This window comes from Triticum aestivum, chromosome 2D (genome assembly GCF_018294505.1).
Source record: "Triticum aestivum cultivar Chinese Spring chromosome 2D, IWGSC CS RefSeq v2.1, whole genome shotgun sequence".
NCBI classification, from domain to species: domain Eukaryota; kingdom Viridiplantae; phylum Streptophyta; class Magnoliopsida; order Poales; family Poaceae; genus Triticum; species Triticum aestivum.
Genome location: NC_057799.1, coordinates 568,541,033 through 568,561,673, shown reverse-complemented (window position 1 = coordinate 568,561,673; position 20,641 = coordinate 568,541,033). Strand labels below are relative to the sequence as shown.

Here is a 20,641-nt window from a genome sequence, read left to right as displayed (position 1 = left end):
TTGAAGGAGGCCAGCCCTGCTCGAACAGGGACCAGATCCGCAGGAGGAAGAAATCCCTGCGTTTGCAACTTCGCCAATTAACTGTGAGACACAGAGCACTTCTCCCACTCGCCTTTCTCTGGGCTGAGACGGGAAGAGAAGCTGGGAATGCTAGCCATGTTGGAATGGTTTCTCCTAGCAGTCTTCGGGGATTTTTCTCCGTGTGGTGCCGAGTGGATCTGGGATCCAATCTCTTTAAAAAGACGCTCTTCTTTGCTTGGAGGGGGTGTTATTTGCAAAAATACCCTGACTTTCCGCATTCGCTCGACACGTGGAAGACAAAGTTATTAGCGCACAAAAGCCGAGGGGAGCGATATTGGATCAACGGCCGAATATATTACTTGGAGAAGGAACCCGCCTTGCAACGCCGAAGACAATCTGCGCGCCGAACACCTCGTTGTTGAAGCCTGGTTTGGGGGCTACTGAGGGAGTCCTGGACTAAGGGGTCCTCGGGCGTCCGGCCTGTTATCCATGGGCCGGACGGATGGGCTGTGAAGACATGAAGACCGAAGATTGTACCCATGTCCGGATTGGACTCTACTTAGCGTGGAAGGCAAGCTAGGCAACCGACTATGTAGATTCCTTCTTATGTAACCGACCCCATGTAACCCTAGATCTCTCCGGTGTCTATATAAACCGGAGAGCGTAGTCCGGATAGGCGGATACTCATTACCATATTTACATAGGCTAGACTTCTAGGGTTTAGCCATTACGATCTCGTGGTAGATCAACTCTTGTAACACTCATATTCATCAAGATCAATCAAGCAGGAAGTAGGGTATTACCTCCATAGAGATGGCCCGAACCTGGGTAAATATCGTGTCCCCCGTCTCCTGTTACCATCGATCCTAGACGCACAGTTCGGGACCCCCTACCCGAGATCCGCCGGTTTTGACACCGACAGCGACCACGGCACCCTGGCCGACTCCTATGATTTGTATATTATCGTGCTATTTATGCAGAAATTATTTGGGGTATGTTTTCAACAAATTTTTTTTCCACGAGGTCAAAGTTAGACGAGATTTGTACCTAAATTATCATGTATGTGGTGCATATATTACCATACTACTAGTACAAATGCCCGTGCGTTGCACCGGGCGAAAAAAAGGGCACAACCTGCTTTCGTTTGCCATTGTGCACCATTTCTTATATCCAATTTTAATAAACATCTATGATAAGGTTAAACATGGAATTTTTCTTATTTTTAATAAAATTTAATGTTTGCATAAAAATGGAACACTTTTTTAAGAATAGTTAATGCTTTTATGAAATTGGAATATTTCTCTAAAAAGAACATTTTTCTATCAGATGCTTTTCGAAAAGAATGTTTTGTTGTACATTTTTGAGTGGAAATATTTTTTCTTAAAAATGGAACATTTTTTGGAAATTTTTAAGCTTTTTAAAAAAAGTGCAAACATATTTTGTTGAAAAATAGCATGAACATTTTTAAACTATATTTGTTGTGTTAAGTTTTTTTACAGATAGTCTTTTTAGGGTATATTTTGGGAGTTTTTACAGATAGTTGGCTGTTTGGTTGGGAAGAGTACCCCTATGAAAAATTAAAATTAGCATATTTTCATCTTGTAAAATGAAGTTGCAAAGGCCATTTATATACAACAAATTTGTTTTCAAAGCATTTCTTGATTTTGTACCGCCTATCATTTGTGAAGATAGTAAGGTGTCCAACGTTGCGACGGGATAAGTACCTGATGATGTCCAAAGGATTGAGAAAGGACATCAAAGATAACAAAAAAGTGAAGAATGGCAATGAACAATTTAAGAGCCGCAAGTATAGATATTTTACAAATAAACAAAAAGGAATACACGATTGCTTCTGCCCATTCTCGCCCTACACAAGCAGAAATTACAAATGCCCATGTGTTACAACGGAAAAAAAAAAAGAACAAATCCTTAACCCAATGGCTCAAGACCCCCTCCTCCTCCTCCCACGACCCACAGCCAGACATGATGACATCAACAAACTCTTTAAAATCCTGTCCACGATGTCATGACAGGATGTGTTGTAGAAAAAACATAAACATGAATGGATTTCGTAAGTGTACTGGACGGCTAAAGATGAGGTATAGATAAGGTAATACTCCCTCCGTTCCAAAATAGATGACCCAATTTTGTACTCCCTCCGTCCGAAAAAGCTCGGCATATTTTGTGAATGGATTATTCGTTCTATTTCGAGAGTACTGTTTTCTTCACTTATCCTGGACAATTATTCATCGTTGATCTTCCTTGCAACACCCAAGGACTTCTTGGAAGAATCTAGCAAGAACAGACAGGTGTACCAGTAGATCAACCAGCCGTTATTGCACAATCATACAGGCAACTATAAGGTCTAGCACTGGGCTGGGCACAACACATCTCTGGAGCAAGGGTTGATCATGACCCTACAACAGAAGGGAAGGAATATGGTACAGCTAATAATCCAGCCATCAGGCGATGCATCCTCTTCTCCGAAGGCTCTCCACCGCATCCTTGATGATCTTTTCCAAAGGAGTGAAATGCAGGCCCAGTGCCATCAGCTTCTTCGGCACCGCCTCCGTTCTCACCAGCCCAGGCTGCGTGTCCTCAGGTAATCTGCCGACCAAACCGATCAAACGCAAAGAGATTAGCACCGTGACAACAGTCCATTCATGTCGTCGTTTGTTATGAAATTATTGTTCTCCAAACATGTGAAGTATGTGTTCAGTGTGTGTTGCTTACTTCGGGACTTCGTAGTCGGGGTAGAGCTCCGCGACTTGGGACGCGAAATCGCTCAAGTGACATATGGGCTCCACACAGAGGTGCCTCCCGGATGCAGCCGGGTTTTCAAACAGCGTGATATGGGCTAACGCGACATCTTCCACGTGGACTGGCCCGATGAAGAAATCCTTATACTCCTCTGTGCAACCTGTGTGTGTAGTGAAAGATGGGTTGAGGAAATGTTTTCTTACCATAGTAACAAATCACACACTAAACCGGACAAGAAGTCTTCTGAATAGCAAATGCATCATTGCCAGGGTGACGAATGACAATGGATGATGATTTTTCAATCTATGGTTCTTATGCCAATGCACAGGCATTGTTTACGTAAAGTATGGAGCAGAAAAGGGTTTCAGATATGACAAAAACATGCAGTTTTACTCTTTAGTATACTAACCACTGTAGGATATTCAGTACATCGGTATTAGCTTCATTTCAGCCAGTTCTCTCCTGATGAAACTAATTTGCAGAACTTGTTACTTTTCCTTGCTTTTAACAATTTATTGTTTCAGGTGTAGATTATATCCGGAGAACTCTTGGAGGAAGAAAAATTGGTAATATAAAGTACGAAGTTAACTACATATACCGCATCGTTGTATCTGGAGTAGTGAATCCGAAACTTTTTGTTCTACTGAACCTATATAAATCTCAGATTCTCAATCCAAGAGCTTCTAACTCTTCTCCTCGACATCAGTAATGCCCATTTGTATCTCAATTATGGTATGGAGTGAAATCTAGGGTAACATAGAAATGATTGAATAGGCTTAGCAATGCTTTTGCAAGTTTAAAACACAACTTTCAGTGATGGGAGAAGATCAAAATTTCATGTTACCTACATGTTCAGTAAAACATGAGTACATTGCTTGCAATACGGCCTATAAGTAGGATCAAGATTTCAAGATCGGCGTTTCTGCACAAGAGAGTTTCACCAACAGTAGCAAGTTACCTGGTGGGGTATAACAACCACTGCTGTTCGCTGGAGTCCGACCGTAACGACGTATTCATATGTAAATATATATTCAATAAATATGTAAAGCCCAAATCTGTATTTTATCAATTTATTGAAGCTATAACCTTTATATTTTAGCATGACATGATTAATATAGAAAACTATGTAGGTTTGCAGCATGATAATTATCAAAATGACTTTGTATATAAACTACCAATAAGATATTCCAAGTTGTTCCAAAAATAACAGAGAAATGTTACTACATACCCATACTCCTCAGGCATATTTTTCTGTCGTTATTCATACGTCATTGCATCACACACACACACCAGAATTGATCGCATCAAGTGTACTCCATTGCATCTGCCAACATTAATTGCGATATATGTCAGTGTACATAGATATCAAGAAAACTTACAAACTTTCATAGAAATAACTTCAGGAATCTTACAGTTGGAGTTGCTGTCAAAATTATTCTCCATAGATCACGTGCTAGTTTTTTTCTTTCTTTTTTTGCCTAAAGCTCTCCATCTTCACTGCATAATTGTTACGTAGGTTGAAGTGGACCTTGTTAGATCAATACAATAGGCTAATTCCCATAAGAGAAATGATTTTGCAGGATACTTCGACAAATAAGTTAATGAAATTTTGCAACCTGGTAAGCAAAAGAGGTAGGCGCAAGATGAGAATTCACATGCAGTTGCAGAATAAATATGATGTGTCACCAATTAAATTGCTCTCGTCAGATTTGTTAATCATAATGGCAATCTTGGGGGAAGAAGTAGAGGGCCCTGAAGCAGGTAGGACGACACGGAGGCAGACCATGTGTGCCGCAGCTTGCGGAACTGAAATTTAAACCAGCAGCAGTTCAGGTTACATGAGAAAACTGGAAATAGTCATTTACTAAGGTTTAGTCAATATAAGGAAAAGACGGGTAGAAAGCATACTGTACCCGATTCATGATACATGTCTCTGAGTCTTTCAACAATCTTATAGCCCTGATCCTTGTCCCTTTCTTTAGAAACACTGAAATCCTCCTCAAACTTAGAATTTCAGACTATACTGCTTAGCTGCAGTATAACACCCTGACCTGAACTCTTTCTTTGGTGCCAGGTAGCACTTTGATGCCGTGTTTATATGTTCCAAAACTGTAGGTGGACTGGTGGAGTACTACTTCAGTGATGAGGATCTTCTGATGCATATCATGCCATCGATTACCTCTCTTTGGACATCTTCCTTACTTTAGTAACTCAATTTTCTAATGGGAAACTAATGGCGGAGATCCTATAGACCTCGGATGCAAATTACCTATCCACGACAGAGTCATAGAACAATCAAGCTATTCTTTTTCTTTACTAATATTGCGGGTTGTACAGATCCGGCCAGACCTCACCGCCGACAGGGAGGCATTGAGGTGGGGGCCATGTTCGTCGTGATACTCATTAGCATGGCAATGAGAGGGCCTTCCGGCCCAGCGGCTTCATCAACCAGCGCGTGTGCCACTGCCATATACAAGAATCATCTACACAGAATTTCTGTTTAGTGCGTTCATGCCTTTTTAATTTGCCAGTGATCGATGCCTGGACTGCCGGAACATGCATTCTAATCAACGGGCGGTGGTGCAGACACTACAACAAACGCAATCAATTCAAAGTCACAAACAGAAAAGGGATAAGCAGCAGCTAGACCATTCACCAATTGTAGTAACTGCTTCATCTTACAGGCCACACAACTTCAAGAGCATAGCAAGCAAGCAAGCAAGCAGAAGCAAAAAAACTGAAGCAACAAAGATAAAAGTCAAACAGCACTCACCGACGGCAACTGGAGCTCTGCGCGGCCCCTGCCAGCGCCATCGGAGACCACCAGCTCGAACGGCCCTACCGTGTCACGGACCCTGACGCCGGAGCCGAACGCCAGGTCGCCATCGCCGGTGACGAAGTCGACCCCGTCGGGCCCGACCACCTCCTCCACCCCGGGGGCGTCGGGGCGGCTCCAGTCGACGGCCCCGTCGGAGGCCCGCGCCAGCGCCACCGCGGGGCCCCACGCGGGCGGGGAACTCGTAGCGCTGCACGGCGTCGACGAGCGCGCCCTCGGCGTCGAGCGGCCAAACCCGGACCTCGGCGTCGGGGTCCCAGCCGTACTTGTCGACGATGGCGTCGACGACATCGTCGAAGAAGGTGGGATCCGGGGCGGGCACCGGCTGACGGCCCGCGAAGGCGTAGGCGTGGGAGGAGGCGTTGGAGGTGGCCGCGAGCGGGGACAGCGAGGAGCAGCGCGAGGAGAAGTAGGAGGATCGGGCAGGCGTAGGAGGTCCGATCCCCTCGGAGGCCCGGACCAGCGCCGCCGCCATCTTCGTCCTCATGGTGTGTTGGGGACGACGGCCTGGAGTCGGGATTGGGGCAGGCGGAGACCGGGCGTTGCGTCCGTCGTTCGGGTGAGAACGAATCGTTTTTTTTTTACTTATTACTCCCTCCGTCCGGGTTTATTAGGCCTAAAGACAACTTCTCTTAGACCAAGACACATAGTAATTTGCTCACATTAATTCTTCCATTCCACTCCCAATGCACTCTCTCACATGCATGCAGCCAATGAAAAAGCACACATGAAGTGTATTAACTTTTCAGCCATGGCACCAACAACAATAGCTTTCAATACAACCAATGAAATGGTTGCATGCATGCACCTTTCCAACGCGGGGCCTTATAAAAGGGGACATGCTTGTGATGCTGAGAGGCCTAATAAACCCGGACGGAGGGAGTACTAACTTAAATCTGGAGCGCGGGTTATTTACCAGAAACTTGAGGGAGTGTTTTACAAAAACGCCGCGACGGTGAGCCCGCCAGACTCACTCCGTGCTTTATTAGGGACTAGCAAAAGAGAGCTCGTGTGTTGCAACGGGAGGAAAAAATAACACACAACAACTGTTACAACCCCTTGTCGCAGCAGCCCGCATAGCTGCAGCCGGCTCGCTACCAGTCATCACTGGCATGGTAATTTGCTGGGACCTGGAGTCTCGATTTTAATTATTGCAAGACGATCATCTATTTTATGTTGGTTTTATCTTCTGAGGACCAAGCAAATAATAGTTTATACCGAATGCTTGACATTAAGCATGTATGTACTACAATTTCAGAAGGGCAATGATAGCTAATGCATTGCCTTCCATGAGCTATCTTGGTGTGTTCTCGTGGATGATCTGTTACCAAGCCCATTTTAATTCAGTGCATATGTACTATTTTTATTTGACATCGGTTGTTAAAACATTCAGTACCGATCCAGCTTAATATGCAAAACCAAAGCTTTGTATTTTGAAGGAAAAGAAGGCTCGTGTATGTTCCGATTGCTGAGCAAATGTCTGCTCATTCCATGAACGTCACCTTGGAACCATGGGGCGCATGAAATTGTCTTTGCCTACCATTGCTGAGCAAGTGTCTGCTCATTCCATGAACGGCACCTTGGAACCATGGGGTGCATGAGATTGTTTCTGTCTACGGGTGCTATGGATGGAGATGGAAAGAAACGACTGGACAGAAGAGATAAGGTCGAAGGGAGATGAAGTAGGCGGTGCCTGGGACCCAGCGGTGGACGCGTGTGTGATCCCGCAAGGCGGCTGACGCCCAGGTGTTCACACAGTCAAGCTGGATGGATTAAATCAATTGGCAATTTCTAACACCCTCCTCCTCTTCGAGAGATCCCACGCGCCCGAGTGCCTCCTTGCGCCCTCGTCCACATAGCAACAGCAGGAGCTTGAGGCCCGATCTGCACCAGCAGGCAGCAGGAACCCCCACCCGGTGAGCCTCGCGCTTCTCATCCCCGGTCTCCTCCTCACCCTCTCTTTTCTCTCTGGACAGCTCCATCACAACAATGGCGCCTCCCCATGGAGCTCCGAACTGCCTCCGTCACGCCTGATCGACCGACCTGCAATGCCGCGAGTCAGCCCACCCCCGCGCTTGTCTCCCCTCCCCTTCGATCCCGGTCTCCTCTCTCGCTCTCCTCACCCTCTTTTCTCTCTTCATTGGAGATTGGTAGTTCTGCTCTCCCATTAATTGTGGACGCTCTGCATTGCAGGTCTCACATACGCATCCTGTTTTAATAAGGCCAACATAGGGTCTCTATCCCATTAAATCCTGACCAACTCCTCCTAGGCTGCTTGTTGTCTTAAACTTGCAAACATATTTAAACTGGTGAGATTGTGTACAAGAAAACGATATGGGACAATATCTATTAGCCAGAACCTTCTTCTTTTAACATAAACACCGACTTTATCATCTCTGGACCCCCTTGTGCACGGTCGTAAGGTCTTGGGTTCGATCCCAACCAGTACAATTATTTTTATCGGACGGGCTGAGGCCCAAGTGGCAATGCTTCAGCCAGGCCCAGGTAGTAGCGCAGACGACAGTAGGCAAAGGCCTAATAAACGAAGCAAAACGGATCACCTACGTACAAAAATTTTGGTAGTTGACGGACGGGCGAAAATTACGGACGAGAATTTAGTACCACCTTGAACTTGAATATGTTTTAAATTTAAATTTTAAACTGAAAGCGTAAAATCACGGGGAATAAGCGTATTGTGACGGTGAACCCGACAAAGTCAATTCGTGCTTTATTATTAGGGAGCGATATAAGAGACATAGGGCTAAAGAGAGAGCCAAAAAAGGATCTTTCGAGCAGTAGGTGCTGTAGCGAAACTCATTGCAAAAGAGGGTAAACTACATACACCATATCTAAATAGAATGGAAATCCAAAAGAAAGGGAGTTGGGATTCCTAATCAAAATAAATATATTTGATTCAGGCGCTATTAGCATGAGTAGGTAAAGATAAAAATAAAGATTAGAAAAAGATTTATATAGAAGATATCACTGGGGAAGTGCATGGATGAACCCGGGTACATATGAACCCGTTTAGGAAAACACATTTCTAAATGCTAAAAAAATCTGAAAAAAGTTGCACGGGTACGTCTTATGTGCATGCATAAAGTTCACGAAAAAAATAACTTTTTGTGGCCATGCAAAAAGATAAAAAAATTGTGTCGTGAAACACTATTTAGAAACACTGAAATTTGTCTTTTTATGAAGACAAAACAAAAAGATATCTTTTTCACAAAATTTTGTGCCGCGCACACACGTTTGTGAACATGTATGCGTTATATTTTCTTTTGAATTTTTGACATTTTAAAACGTGCTTAAAATGCTTTCTTTTTTTTTGAAAAGTGGGTGCATATGCCCATGCGTTTCTTTCCGAGATCTGGGGAGGGAGATGGATAACCCTTCGTTAGGGTTTGGCGCCCCTGGGGCGACGCCCCGGCCGCCGCCACGATCTGGCCAGCCAGCCGCCGTGCAGGTCGGCACCCTTTCCATGCGCGGCCCCCATCCGCGCTATGGACATGTTGCGGCTTCGTCCGCCCGCAGCCCGTCGGAGCACGTCCGTGCTCCGAGCGGCCAGCTTGTTGAGGAGATCGGGAAGATTCAATCTGGTACACCCCATGGCGTTTGCGGCATGAACTCTATGCAAAAGGTAGTCAGAAGCTCCACCATCAGATGGCAACCTGGGTCCTCCGCCTATGCAGAAAGGCCTGGGGCTTGTAGCAAGTCACACCTAAAGCTGCCAGATCCTCCTGATCGAATCAAGATGGCGGCTAGCGAACACACCCTTCGGACAGTTGGTTCTGTGGTGCCGACACCTCTGCTAACTACGGCGAACGGGCTGGTGGATCCCCGTGAGAACCTGGCAGCTGGTGGGGGCGAAAAAGGGGCACCCTTGGTGGATGCTACCCGCCCGAAGCCGGTTGCCGGGGGACCTAAGGGCTTGACCGGCGGCATCAACTGCTTAAGTTGGAATTGTCGCGGCGCGGGGAACACCACGACTGTTAGTGAGCTAGTTTCTCTGGTTAAAATCAACAATCCTAGCATTGTTTTTCTTTGTGAAACTCGCCAGAAAAAAGAAAAATGCATCGCCTGCGGAATAGGTTGGGTCTTCGTGGTTTCGAAGGAGTGAGTAGTGATGGCCTTAGTGGAGGTCTTGCTATGTATTGGCATGAGAGTCTGTCAATTGAAATAAAATCTAGCTCAGCAGGTACATCGATGCCTATGTTCATGATGGGATGGATAAACCCCGTGGCGATTGACATGTGTTTACGGTGAGCCAAGAACAGAGAATCGCCACCACATGTGGGAGACTATCCAAAAACTGCGAGCTGAATCTGATTTGCCGTGGCTCCTGATCGGGGACTTCAACGAGGCGTTGTGGCAGTTCGAGCACTTCTCAATCACACCTCGCCCTGAAGCTCAAATGGCGGCCTTCCGCGAAGTTCTCTCCGTATGTGCTTTAACAGACTTGGGGTTTGCAGGCATACCCTATACGTATGATAACGGAAGAAAAGCCAAAGCAAATGTACGTGTTCGGCTGGACCGCGCACTCGCTGATGACTCGTGGCGCGACATTTTCTCGGATGGGCAGACTGTCCATCTAGTCTCACCGGCCTCTGATCATTGCCCCATACTAATCAAGCTCCTGCAGGAGTCTCGAACAGCAGGAAGTCACCAGGCAAGACGTCATTATGAGATTCTATGGGAGCGAGCTACGGAGCTCCCTGAAGTTATTGCTGCGGCATGGAGATCAACAGGAACCAAAGCTGACTTGGGAGCAATTAAGGCCGGGCTGGATAATCTAATGACACACTTGCAAGGATGGAGTAAAAAACGTTTTGGCAACACTCTTAAGGAGCTAGAAAAGGTGCGTAAAGAGCTAGAGGAGCTGCGAGCAAATAATGCTGAACAAAGAGAAATCCGTCGAAAGTCAGATTATATGCAGGAACTCTTGTATCGGGAGGAGATGCTGTGGATGTAACGGTCTCGCATCAACTGGCTACGTGAGGGAGATCGCAATACAGAGTTCTTCCACCGAAAGGCTACTTGGCGTGCACGTAAAAATAGAATCAAGCGACTGCGGGATGAACATGGTGTTTGGCAGGAAGATGCTACAGCAATGCAGAAGTTAATACAGTCATATTTTCAGCAGCTTTTCACTAATGACCCAAACCTGGAGGCTAGCGATGTAGTACATCTGTTTCAGGAACATGTCACCGGAGACATGAATGATATTTTGTGTAGAGATTTTTCAGAGGAGGAAATTGGAGATGCTCTTTTTCAGATCGGGCCCCTTAAGGCCCCAGGCATCGATGGATTTCCGGCACGCTTCTACCAAAGGAACTGGGAGGTAATGAAGGCTGAGGTGGTTAATGCAGTGAAATTATTTTTTGCCACAGGGGTGATGCCAGAGGGGGTAAATGACACTGTTATCGTACTTGTTCCTAAGTGTGACCAGCCAGCAACTGTGAAGGACTTCCGACCCATTAGCTTGTGTACGGTTCTTTACAAGGTGGTTGCTAAATGTTTGGTTAACCGTCTCCAGCCGATCCTGGGCGAGCTTATATCTGTTAACCAAAGTGCCTTCATTCCAGGGCGTTTGATCACAGATAACACCCTTCTGGCTTTTGAATGCATGCATTTTATTGAACATAACACAAAGGAGGACAAACAATTCTGTGCATACAAATTGGATCTGTCAAAGGCTTATGATCGTGTAGACTGGGGATTTTTTAGGAAAGTGATGCAAAGGTTAGGCTTCGCTTGCCGGTGGGTCGAATGGATAATGTCATGCGTGACCACGGTGAGGTATTCAGTCAAATTCAATTGAGCTATCCTGGATTCATTTTCCCCATCACGCGGCCTCCGTCAAGGTGATCCATTATCCCCATTCCTATTTATTTTCGTCGCTGACGGTCTGTCTGCTCTACTCCAAAGAGAAGTGCAGGGCCAGAGTATTGAGCCTCTAAAGGTGTGTCGTCGAGCACCAGGTATCACATCTCCTCTTTGCGGATGACAACCTCCTCTTTTTCAAAGCGGAGATCCAACAGGCTGAACGGGTAAAACAAGTGCTTGTGGAATATGGTCAAGCTACGGGGCAGTTGATTAATCCTGAAAAATGTTCCATCTTCTTTGGAGAGACATGCCCGATAAGAGTGCAAGAGGATATTAAAACTGTTCTTGGTGTGAGTAGAGAAAAGTTTGAGGCAAAATATTTGGGTTTGCCAACACCCGATGGACGCATGCACAAAGGTAAATTCCAGAATCTTCAATCAAGATTAGCCAAGAGAATCCTCCTTCGGGGTAACCAGTCTCAGGGCGGCAAGGAAATATTAATAAAGTCGGTGGCTCAGGCGCTACCAACACATATCATGGGTGTCTTTAAACTTCCATTTGGGTTATGTGATGATCTCACGCATATGACAAGGAATTTTTGGTGGGGTGCCGAGAATGGGAAAAGAAAGACACATTGGGTGTCCTGGGATAATATGGTGAAACCTAAAAGTCATGGCGGCATGGGATTCAGAGACATGTGTTTGTTTAACCAAGCACTACTTGATCGCCAAGCCTAGAGGCTGCTGCAATTCCCTAACTCCTTGTGTGTGCAGGTACTTAAGGCCAAATACTACCCCAATGGCGTCCTAACAGACACAGTCTTTACTGGTAATGGCTCCTCCACTTGGCATGCGATTGAGTATGACCTCGAGCTACTTAAGAAAGGTATCATCTGGAGGGTAGGGAATGGAGCTAGCATACGAGCTTGGTGAGATCCTTGGATCCCACGTAATCATCAGCTGCGTCTGATCACTGCTAGAGGGAGATGCCGGCTAAGATGGGTGGCAGATTTCATCGACCCCAATGGAAGCTGGAATATGGCCCTTGTCCGCCAACACTTCCTGCCTGTTGATGTTGCGGAAATCATCAAAATTAAACCGTCAACACGGAATCAAGAAGATTTTCTTGCATGGCACCCGGAGAAACGAGGAATGTTCACTGTGCGCAGTGCATACCACCTGGCTCTTGATGAAAAAATGTGTAACGAAAGCAGTGGCGCGTCCAGCAACAATCCAAGCGGTTACAGACCTGGCTGGAAGCTCATTTGGCAATGTCCAGTCCCTCCTAAGGTACGGATTTTTGCATGAAAGCTTGCATCTAATGCTTTGGCTACCCAGGAGAATATGTGCAGAAGAGGTATGGAGGAAGATCCCACATGCACTGTGTGTGGACGGGAACCAGAAGATGTTTTCCATGCCCTATTCCGATGCCCACATGCGCGTGAGCTCTGGGCAGCAATGCGTCAAGAATGGACCCTCCCAGCTGAAGGCGTTTTTGAGCCAACTGGGCCTGAATGGATATTGCAAGCTCTACATGCAATGACGGAGCAGCAACGGGCTATGGTTCTCATGATTCTTTGGCGTGTATGGCATTGCCACAATGAAATCACCCACCAAAAAATCCCACCAACGGCTCAAGGCTCAAAAAACTTCCTGGCAAGTTGCCTCAACTCTCTCTTGCTTATTCAGCAGCATCCTATTGTTGTTGTTCAAAAGGGAAAGCAAGTGGTGGATTACGTCCAGAGCTGCACCACTACACGCCACTCGTCTGATGGCCGTCAAAAAGTGCGTCAGAAATGGGAACCTCCATCAGCGGACCGGGTCAAACTCAATGTGGATGGATCGTTCATTCCAGATGGGTCAGCAGGAACGGGCATGGCGCTTCGTGACAGTGTTGGATCCTCGATCTTCGTTGCATGCAGGTACCTCTTTGGATGCGCTGACGCCGTGGACGTAGAACTTGCTGCGATGGAGGAGGGCCTGGCCCTTGCCCTCCAGTGGTCGCCACTTCCGGTGTCCGTGGAGACGGACTGTGCTGAAGCTGTTGCGCTGGTGCAATCCTCCACCCCCAACATGTCGCGCTATACGTCGCGTGTCCAGAATATTCGTGAACTTCTTAAGGAAAGAGATGTATCGATCGTCAAAATCAGTCGCGAAGCCAACTTTGTGAGCCATGGCTTAGCACAGCTAGGTAGAGAGCAGGTGAAAACTGCAGTTTGGCTAAGAAATTTCCCTCAGGAAATTGCCATAGCTATGAACACCGATTGTATCTCTATTGCTAGCTAATATATTCACTCTTTCCTCGCAAAAAAAAAATATGCCCATGCGTGCAGGGGGTGCCCTCTCATATCATGGGTGCGTCTTCAACAACTATTTTTTCCCCATGTAAAAGTTATTGTGGTGTTTGTACCTAAGTTATCAGGTCAGCGGTGTGTATATTACCATGCCATTTTGCACATAAGTTACTGAAGGTACATTTTTAACAACATTTTTCCACGGGTCAAAGTTATCGCGTTGTTTATGCATAAGCTATCTAGTCTGCAGTGTGTACATTACCATGCTCTTTATACAAAAGTTACGATTTGTATTCAACAATTATTTTTCACCGGGCAAAAAGTTACCATGGACTTTGTACGTGAGTTATCAACTTTATTATGCGTATACTGCCATTTTACTTGCACAGAAGTTACCGGGTATGTTTTTCAACAATTTTTCCTCGGGTCTAAAGCTACCGTGACATTTGTACGTGAGTTATCAGCTCTGTTGTGCGTATATTATCATGCTATTTACACAGAAGTTATCAAGGGGTATGTCTTTTAAAACTTTTTCCTCGGGTCAAAAGTTACCACGAGATTTGTACAAGAGTTAGCAGCTCTACCATACTATTTACGCAAAAGTTACTGGGATATGTTACAATAATGTTTTTCTTTGCGAACCAAGCTGTTGTTGGATGGTTAGAGGGACAGTGGTATCCTCAGCCCATCAGGGTTCAAGTCCTGGTGCTCGCATTAATCCTGGATTTATTTCAGGATTTCCGGCGATGCGCTTTCAGTGAGAGGAGACGTTCCCGTCGACGACGTGGCGCCTGCGGTGACTTCGTAAATCTCAAGATGATATGCCGGCCCAGTCTCTCGAAGGTGCTCATAGGGGTAGGGTGTGCATGTGTGCGTTCATAGGGGTGAGTGTATACGCGTATGTATGAGCGTCTACGTTTGTACTGTGTTAAAAAAAATCTCTGGTTCAAAACTACCATAATGTTTGTACCTAAATTATCAGGGATACAACTAGGGATATATTTCAACAACTTTTCTCTCTAGAAACAAAAAATATCACGATGTTTGCCATGTAAGCTATCATGTCAAATAACACGATGTTTATATAACAAGCATACTAAAAAGTACAAATGAATGGTCAATGGTCAAAATAGTAGGTTGTTCTTCTCATTGAACTAGAATGAAAACGTAGAACACGAGCACAATGTTGGCTCATCCGGTTCTATCATTAGAGCAGATGAAAAGCTTTCTCTACTAGTATGAGACATGTGATATATTATCTAGATTTTCTTTCAACCGTGCAACAACAAAACAAATGCGAGATGGTCAGTGTGCTGACTTCAGATGGAACGAGGTTGTGTCCTGTAAGCCACCGAGTGAACTGGGCCGTGACTCTTGCCAAGCGAACCGGACCGTGACTCTCGCCAGGGTGTGGAAAATTCGGAGGAGACTAGTATAGTATCAGTCCTTTAGGTGAGATCGTAGGATCAACCCAAACATTTCAAATTTAGACAATCCAAAAAATTCTGAAAAAAATGTACAACATACCTGCAGCGTATGTCTACAACTTCAAAAAAATCAGCTCAAAACTTAATCTACAGTTAGAGAATCAAAAAGACAAATTCAACTATGAATAGTGCCAGCTTTGGGGTGAATAGTATTTGACACTATTCACATGAGATTTTGTCTTTTTTCATCCTCTATGTGTAGTTCGAATTAGGAGCTGAAACTTTTTAAGCTTGTACATCACACATGAATGTGTGTCTCCAAAAAATTTCAGAATTTTTGAACATGTTTTGTATCTTCAAAAAATTTGATCTCATTGATCTCACCTAAGAGCTGATCCTATACAAGTCTTCCCCTGGAAAATCCGGTTCAGCGATTAGAACGTGGGTGTGCGCGGAGGGAAAAGAAAATTGGAGGGGAACATGGGCGGACGGGGAAGCGACCGATCTCTATCGAATGGTAGGCGAGTCGTTTGTATCTGTAGCGAAAGTTCAGTGATTCACCAAATAAATTTGTCATTAAGCAATTACACACTAGGGAATTCAAGAAGAAGATAAGAAAAAAAAACTTTTTATATGCAATTGAAAAAGGTTGAAAGCAATTTCCCATTTGTTTAGAAACAACCAGCGATAAGCTGAGTTGGTTTGTGTGTCTCTTGTTCATGCTAGGGGGCATGAATTCGAATCTCCTTCGGGTTATTTGGTTTTCCCGTGGGATTTACTTTCCTCAGGTTCCTGCAGGTGGGCTGGGCCACGTGCGGGGATAAGTTGGATCCGTGGATCTGGATCTCTTGCAAAAGATCGATTGTCCGGACGTTAGATTTCTCGTGTAGTTAAATAATTTATTTCCGTAATACAAACTTCTTAAATTTCATGAATTCTTTTTCAAAACATGTGAATACAACTTTTTTATTTTTATTTATTAATACATTCCTTTTGTTTAAACTAAATATATATACTTTTGATAAAATAACCAACATTTCTTAAACATGTAAAAACTTTTATGGAAAACACTTTTCTGGAAAAAACTAGGCGAATCTTTTTTCAATAATATGAAGATTTTTGTGAACACTTAAAAGTTACAAGAATATGTTTTAGAGGTCTGGACATATTTTTTAAATTACACATTTTTGAAAAGTACATGAAGAATATTTAAATTACATGCATATTTTGGAATGCTTGAGTACTTTTTTTAGAAGTACGAGCTTTTCAAATTACTCAATATGTTTCTTTTTATTCCGCATATAGAATTTGTTTGAAGTCAAACTTTGTAAAGTTTGACCAAATTTATATGCAAAATATAAACATCCAAATATTAAATTTATATAATTTGAAAATTATTTTCATGATGCATCTATTGATAATGATTTGGTATTTTTAATGTTGATATTTTTCCCTATAAGCATGGTCAAACTTTGTAAAGTTTGACTTTAGATAAATCTTATGTGTGGAGTAAAAAAACACAGTAAATGAAAACCTTTTTAAAATATGTGAACATAACTTTTTAAAATAAAAAAATAGAAGTACCTGAATATTTTATTTTTGATATGTGCAAGGTTTTTTATATAACAAACAAATACTTTTACTTATTTTATTTTTAAATTATTAAGTATATTATATATTAGTTTAGCCGAAATAACTAGTTCAGGGGCACGACTTTCAAAGGTTATCATAAAACTTCCCTGGTAGGCTAGGGCAACTTGTTGTCACAAGACAATTTTGCTGGGGGGTTTTCTCGCCACAAAAAAAGGGAAGTCGTCGTATTGCTTTTTTCATGAGATCAAAATTCAAAAAAATAATATCTTGTCAATCGAGCGTCTTTTGGGTAGACCCCTTTCTCATTTTTCTAGGCTGTTTTTTTTTACGGTTTGATTTCTTTTTATTACTCTTCTGTCTTTCGCAATTTAAGGCATGTTCTTTTGTTTTTGTTTATTTTCTCGGTTTATGCATGGATTTCATTTTTTTTCTTCAGCTTCTCTTGTTTTTATTGTTCTTATTTTAATTTTGTTCTATTTTTGTAGTAGACATGAACATATTCCAGATATGCGATATTTTTTTTCCAAATACATGGCTAACATATTTCTATTATATGATGAAAAAGATTCAACATATGATGAATATTTTCATATACATGGTGGTCATTTTTCAAATACATGATGAACATTTTTCTAACAACAATATATTTATTTATTAATCCTTAAAAATGTTTTAGCGAAAAAATGAATGGATAAATAAATAATATAGTACTAATTAATAAAAAAGTGTACAAATATAAGATTGAATGGGTATATGGAACGTACTTACATACATAGGCACCCGATGACATACAGTGTGAGTTTCCATAATGTTCACAAGGCTATCATGCCCTCTTAACAAAGAAGTTATAACTCACACCGTTGATTGTTAAATGCGGTAAACCAAAACTAAACACATAAGTAATATGTCAAGTTTTTTTGCTGTGATTCTTTTTCATTGTAAAAAAGAGCGTCTAGTAGTCAGTTGCCCGAAGAAAGTTCAGGTTTCAGTTGATTCCTCCCCCGCGTCTTCGCCTTCCTCCCTCTTCCCCTGCCACCTTCGTCTTCCTCTCACCGCCATCGACCCGCCCTTCGGCACCGGCATCGTCGTCCCCCATGACCCGGCGTTGGCTTCACTGCCTTGCCACCTGTCATGCCCGTGCCGCCTCAGTCATCCTTCTAAATGCCCCTTCTCCACCCCCCCACCGCCCACCATCCTTCCTGGCACCGCATCATACCTGCGTGGTGCTTTGCGCCTCGCACGGAATCGACTGTTGCCTGAAAATCGAAAGAATAGCAAATGTGAAAAAAATTGCAAGGTTTTTTTTTTAGAATTTATTAATTGCGAGACTAAAATCACTAAATGGCCTTGTGGGCCATTTGTTCTGAATGGACCGGTTCAACAACTCTGCCAGGTTTAGTTATATGGACATTATGCAGCCGGCCAGAAGCCCAGCAACCGCAGCCCCGACCGAGTCGCGATCTTCTTGGCGGCCACGCCTCCCGTTTCCACCTTTGCAAGCTAGGGTTCCGGGGCTTGTCGTAGCGACCCCGTCACCTCCCTTGGGTCCCTTGCCTATATAAGAACGTCCATCACCCATTGGTCGGTACCAACACCACCAAGCACTACCCGGCGAGAGGAGAGCGAGAGCCATCGACGGCGGCAAAGATGCAGATCTTTGTGAAGACGTTGACCGGGAAGACAATCACGCTCGAGGTGGAGTCCTCGGACACCATCGACAACGTCAAGGCTAAGATCCAGGACAAGGAAGGTATACATGTTCAGTCCCCGTCTTGAATCACTGAGCCATCTCTTCCGTCTACTTGCTGGCCGATCGACCATCTTCACCAGCGTTGCGCACCTCACTGCTAATCTGGTCTTCGTAGAGGCTTTGGCTTTTGCTTCTCTTGTTTGATTATTTTATTACCATGGGCACCTCACTTGTCGAATATAGTTTCCCTCAAAAAATTCTGTCGAATTTAGTTCGTAGCCAGCACCCTCCATGCTGTCTTAGATTACATTCTCGATCTGAAATAGAGCAGATCAAAAGTTTTCTGCTCATCCGAGGTTAGATAGTTTTGGACGTCTGTTTCTTGTGCGTCGACCTTGCGGTAGGATTTGCTTCTTGTTTGACAGAGAACTCATGTTTAGCACTCCCGTTCCCGTCCCGGGAGTAGTAATCAATTAACACGTTGTTCAGTTTACTTTCATGATCCTTCATCAAACTGAACACTTCACGAGCGAGGAACTAACGGTGAATTATTTTTATTTTTTATTTTTTTTGCCTATCCTAACCGTAGGTATCCCGCCGGACCAGCAGCGCCTCATCTTCGCGGGGAAGCAGCTGGAGGATAGCCGCACTCTCGCCGACTACAACATCCAAAAGGAATCCACGCTTCACCTGGTACTGCGCCTCCGCGGCGGCAGCAGAGGTGGATACCCCAAGAACCTTGAGCCCAACCTGCGCATCCTTGCTCAAAAGTACAATGAGAACAAACTAGTCTGCCGCAGGTATGCACTCCCAGTAACCTTTTCTTTTAGTACCATTATGTTTGTTGTTTTTCTCATGTTTCATGGATCGGTGCCTATGCATGCAGCGCATGAATTGTGATCTTGCTTTTTTTGTGGAGATTATGTATGTGTAGATAAATGTGTTCATGTTGTTTAATCCAGGCAACTAGCATGATTTTCGTTACATCTTGCTGAGATGTGTAGATTTGAATTGCCAAACAGAGGTTGATCGATCTCACCTTCAATATCATCCCCTTTTTCTTTGCTTTGCGGTTATATATTGAAATTCAAACTGACCAGCGGTTTTGGTTTGCTTGTGATAATGGCTGATTTCTGTGAACAATAGAATTAACTAGATGTTTGATATGCACATGATTAATTAAGATGTGCATAGTGCTCCCTCGAAACTGTAATAGCTTTGACAGAGTTGTCACCAATGCGTAAACTGAAATCACTGATTAATTATTAGACTTGTCTCAAATAGTCACTGCCTTGCAGGTGCTATGCACGCCTACCCGCCAGGGCCACCAACTGCCGTAAGAAGAAGTGTGGCCATAACAATCAGGTGAGAGAACCTTATTTCCCCGTGTTATTGAAGTGCTTTACCCCTTTAGACAGAGGCTAACACATCTGTCCTGTTCAGCTGTTCTTGGTTATCATATCACTAAGTATCTTGTTCGGCCTTAATCTTTTGACCAATATGTCACAATTGCATGTTTAGAGTTCGCTGTGCAAAATAATTACATGTAGATGATAACTTAAACTGAATTACTTTTGTTCTACTAATAAATTTTCTTTTCTTACCTTCTCTTTCAGCTAAGGGAAAAGAAGAGGTTTATGTCCAAGTTTGCGAATGCTTCCTAAACGTTGGAAATGCGTCTAGGGCCAGTTATGTCCTAGTTTGGAGTGTTGGATTTTGCTGAATCATCTAGCGTCGTCATATATATTGGAGTCTTAAGTTTTGTCCAGTTGATTGGATTTTGAACCTATGTATGATTTGGAATATATTATCTATCAAATAGATTTATATGAGTTGTTTATTTTGAGTGAGTTCTTATCTTGGATTTGCTTAATCAACAAGAAAAAAGAAAAGAGTCACCACAAATCTCCGCACAGAATCAAACGAAGAGAGCTAGTCACACCCCACCTTTTTATTAATCTTTGGCTTGGGAAATATTTACTATGTTGTGTATTGACACTTGGCCCGTCGGCTAAATCAATGGCCCACTAGGATATACGAGCATATAGCAAACATTGCAACGAGGGAAAAAATAGCATGCACCTAGCGCAATAAACATGGCTCAACCCCTCCACGGGTCCATGTTTGCCCCTCCACTTCTGTGGACGTTTATCCTTCTTTTCGCCCTCACCTGGGCAGACTGCCCATCTAATCTT

At 43.9% G+C, this 20,641-nt stretch overlaps 2 protein-coding genes across 8 annotated transcripts; one reads left to right on the top strand and one right to left on the bottom strand.

Moving 5' to 3' along the window:
• Positions 1–2,178: 2,178 nt before the first annotated feature.
• Positions 2,179–6,171, bottom strand: LOC123054566 (uncharacterized). 7 transcript variants are annotated; one of them, XR_006426241.1, is made up of 6 exons: positions 4,695–6,171; positions 4,398–4,587; positions 4,194–4,278; positions 3,380–4,105; positions 2,755–2,941; positions 2,179–2,628 (listed from the first exon to the last, which is right to left on the bottom strand). XR_006426241.1 is itself a non-coding variant. In XM_044478357.1 (2 exons), the coding sequence occupies exons 1-2, from the start codon at positions 5,906–5,908 to the stop codon at positions 5,185–5,187; spliced, it is 540 nt and encodes a 179-aa protein (XP_044334292.1). In that variant the 5' UTR covers positions 5,909–6,171; the 3' UTR covers positions 4,247–5,184. The 7 variants fall into 7 exon arrangements, 2 of the variants coding, with proteins under 2 accessions (XP_044334292.1, XP_044334294.1); XR_006426242.1 differs by lacking the exon at positions 4,194–4,278; XR_006426238.1 differs by lacking the exons at positions 2,179–2,628; positions 2,755–2,941; positions 3,380–4,105 and having other exon boundaries at positions 4,247–4,278; positions 4,695–5,370; positions 5,555–6,171.
• Positions 6,172–18,321: 12,150 nt separating this feature from the next.
• Positions 18,322–20,286, top strand: LOC123054568 (ubiquitin). Its single transcript, XM_044478361.1, has 4 exons — positions 18,322–18,506; positions 19,036–19,246; positions 19,745–19,811; positions 20,063–20,286. Exons 1-4 carry the CDS (start codon positions 18,404–18,406, stop codon positions 20,108–20,110), a joined length of 429 nt encoding a protein of 142 aa, XP_044334296.1. The 5' UTR covers positions 18,322–18,403; the 3' UTR covers positions 20,111–20,286.
• Positions 20,287–20,641: the final 355 nt, after the last annotated feature.

Bases quoted from the DNA above. Each gene is read 5' to 3' on its own strand.
- LOC123054566 (XM_044478357.1), bottom strand. From the start codon at position 5,908: ATGTCGTCGACGCCATCGTCGACAAGTACGGCTGGGACCCCGACGCCG. The intron at 5,371-5,554 runs GTGAGTGCTGTT...CGTTTGTTGTAG, and splicing joins CAGAGCTCCAGTTGCCGTCG to TGTCTGCACCACCGCCCGTT.
- LOC123054568 (XM_044478361.1), top strand. From the start codon at position 18,404: ATGCAGATCTTTGTGAAGACGTTGACCGGGAAGACAATCACGCTCGAG. The intron at 18,507-19,035 runs GTATACATGTTC...TCCTAACCGTAG, and splicing joins TAAGATCCAGGACAAGGAAG to GTATCCCGCCGGACCAGCAG. The intron at 19,247-19,744 runs GTATGCACTCCC...ACTGCCTTGCAG, and splicing joins AACAAACTAGTCTGCCGCAG to GTGCTATGCACGCCTACCCG.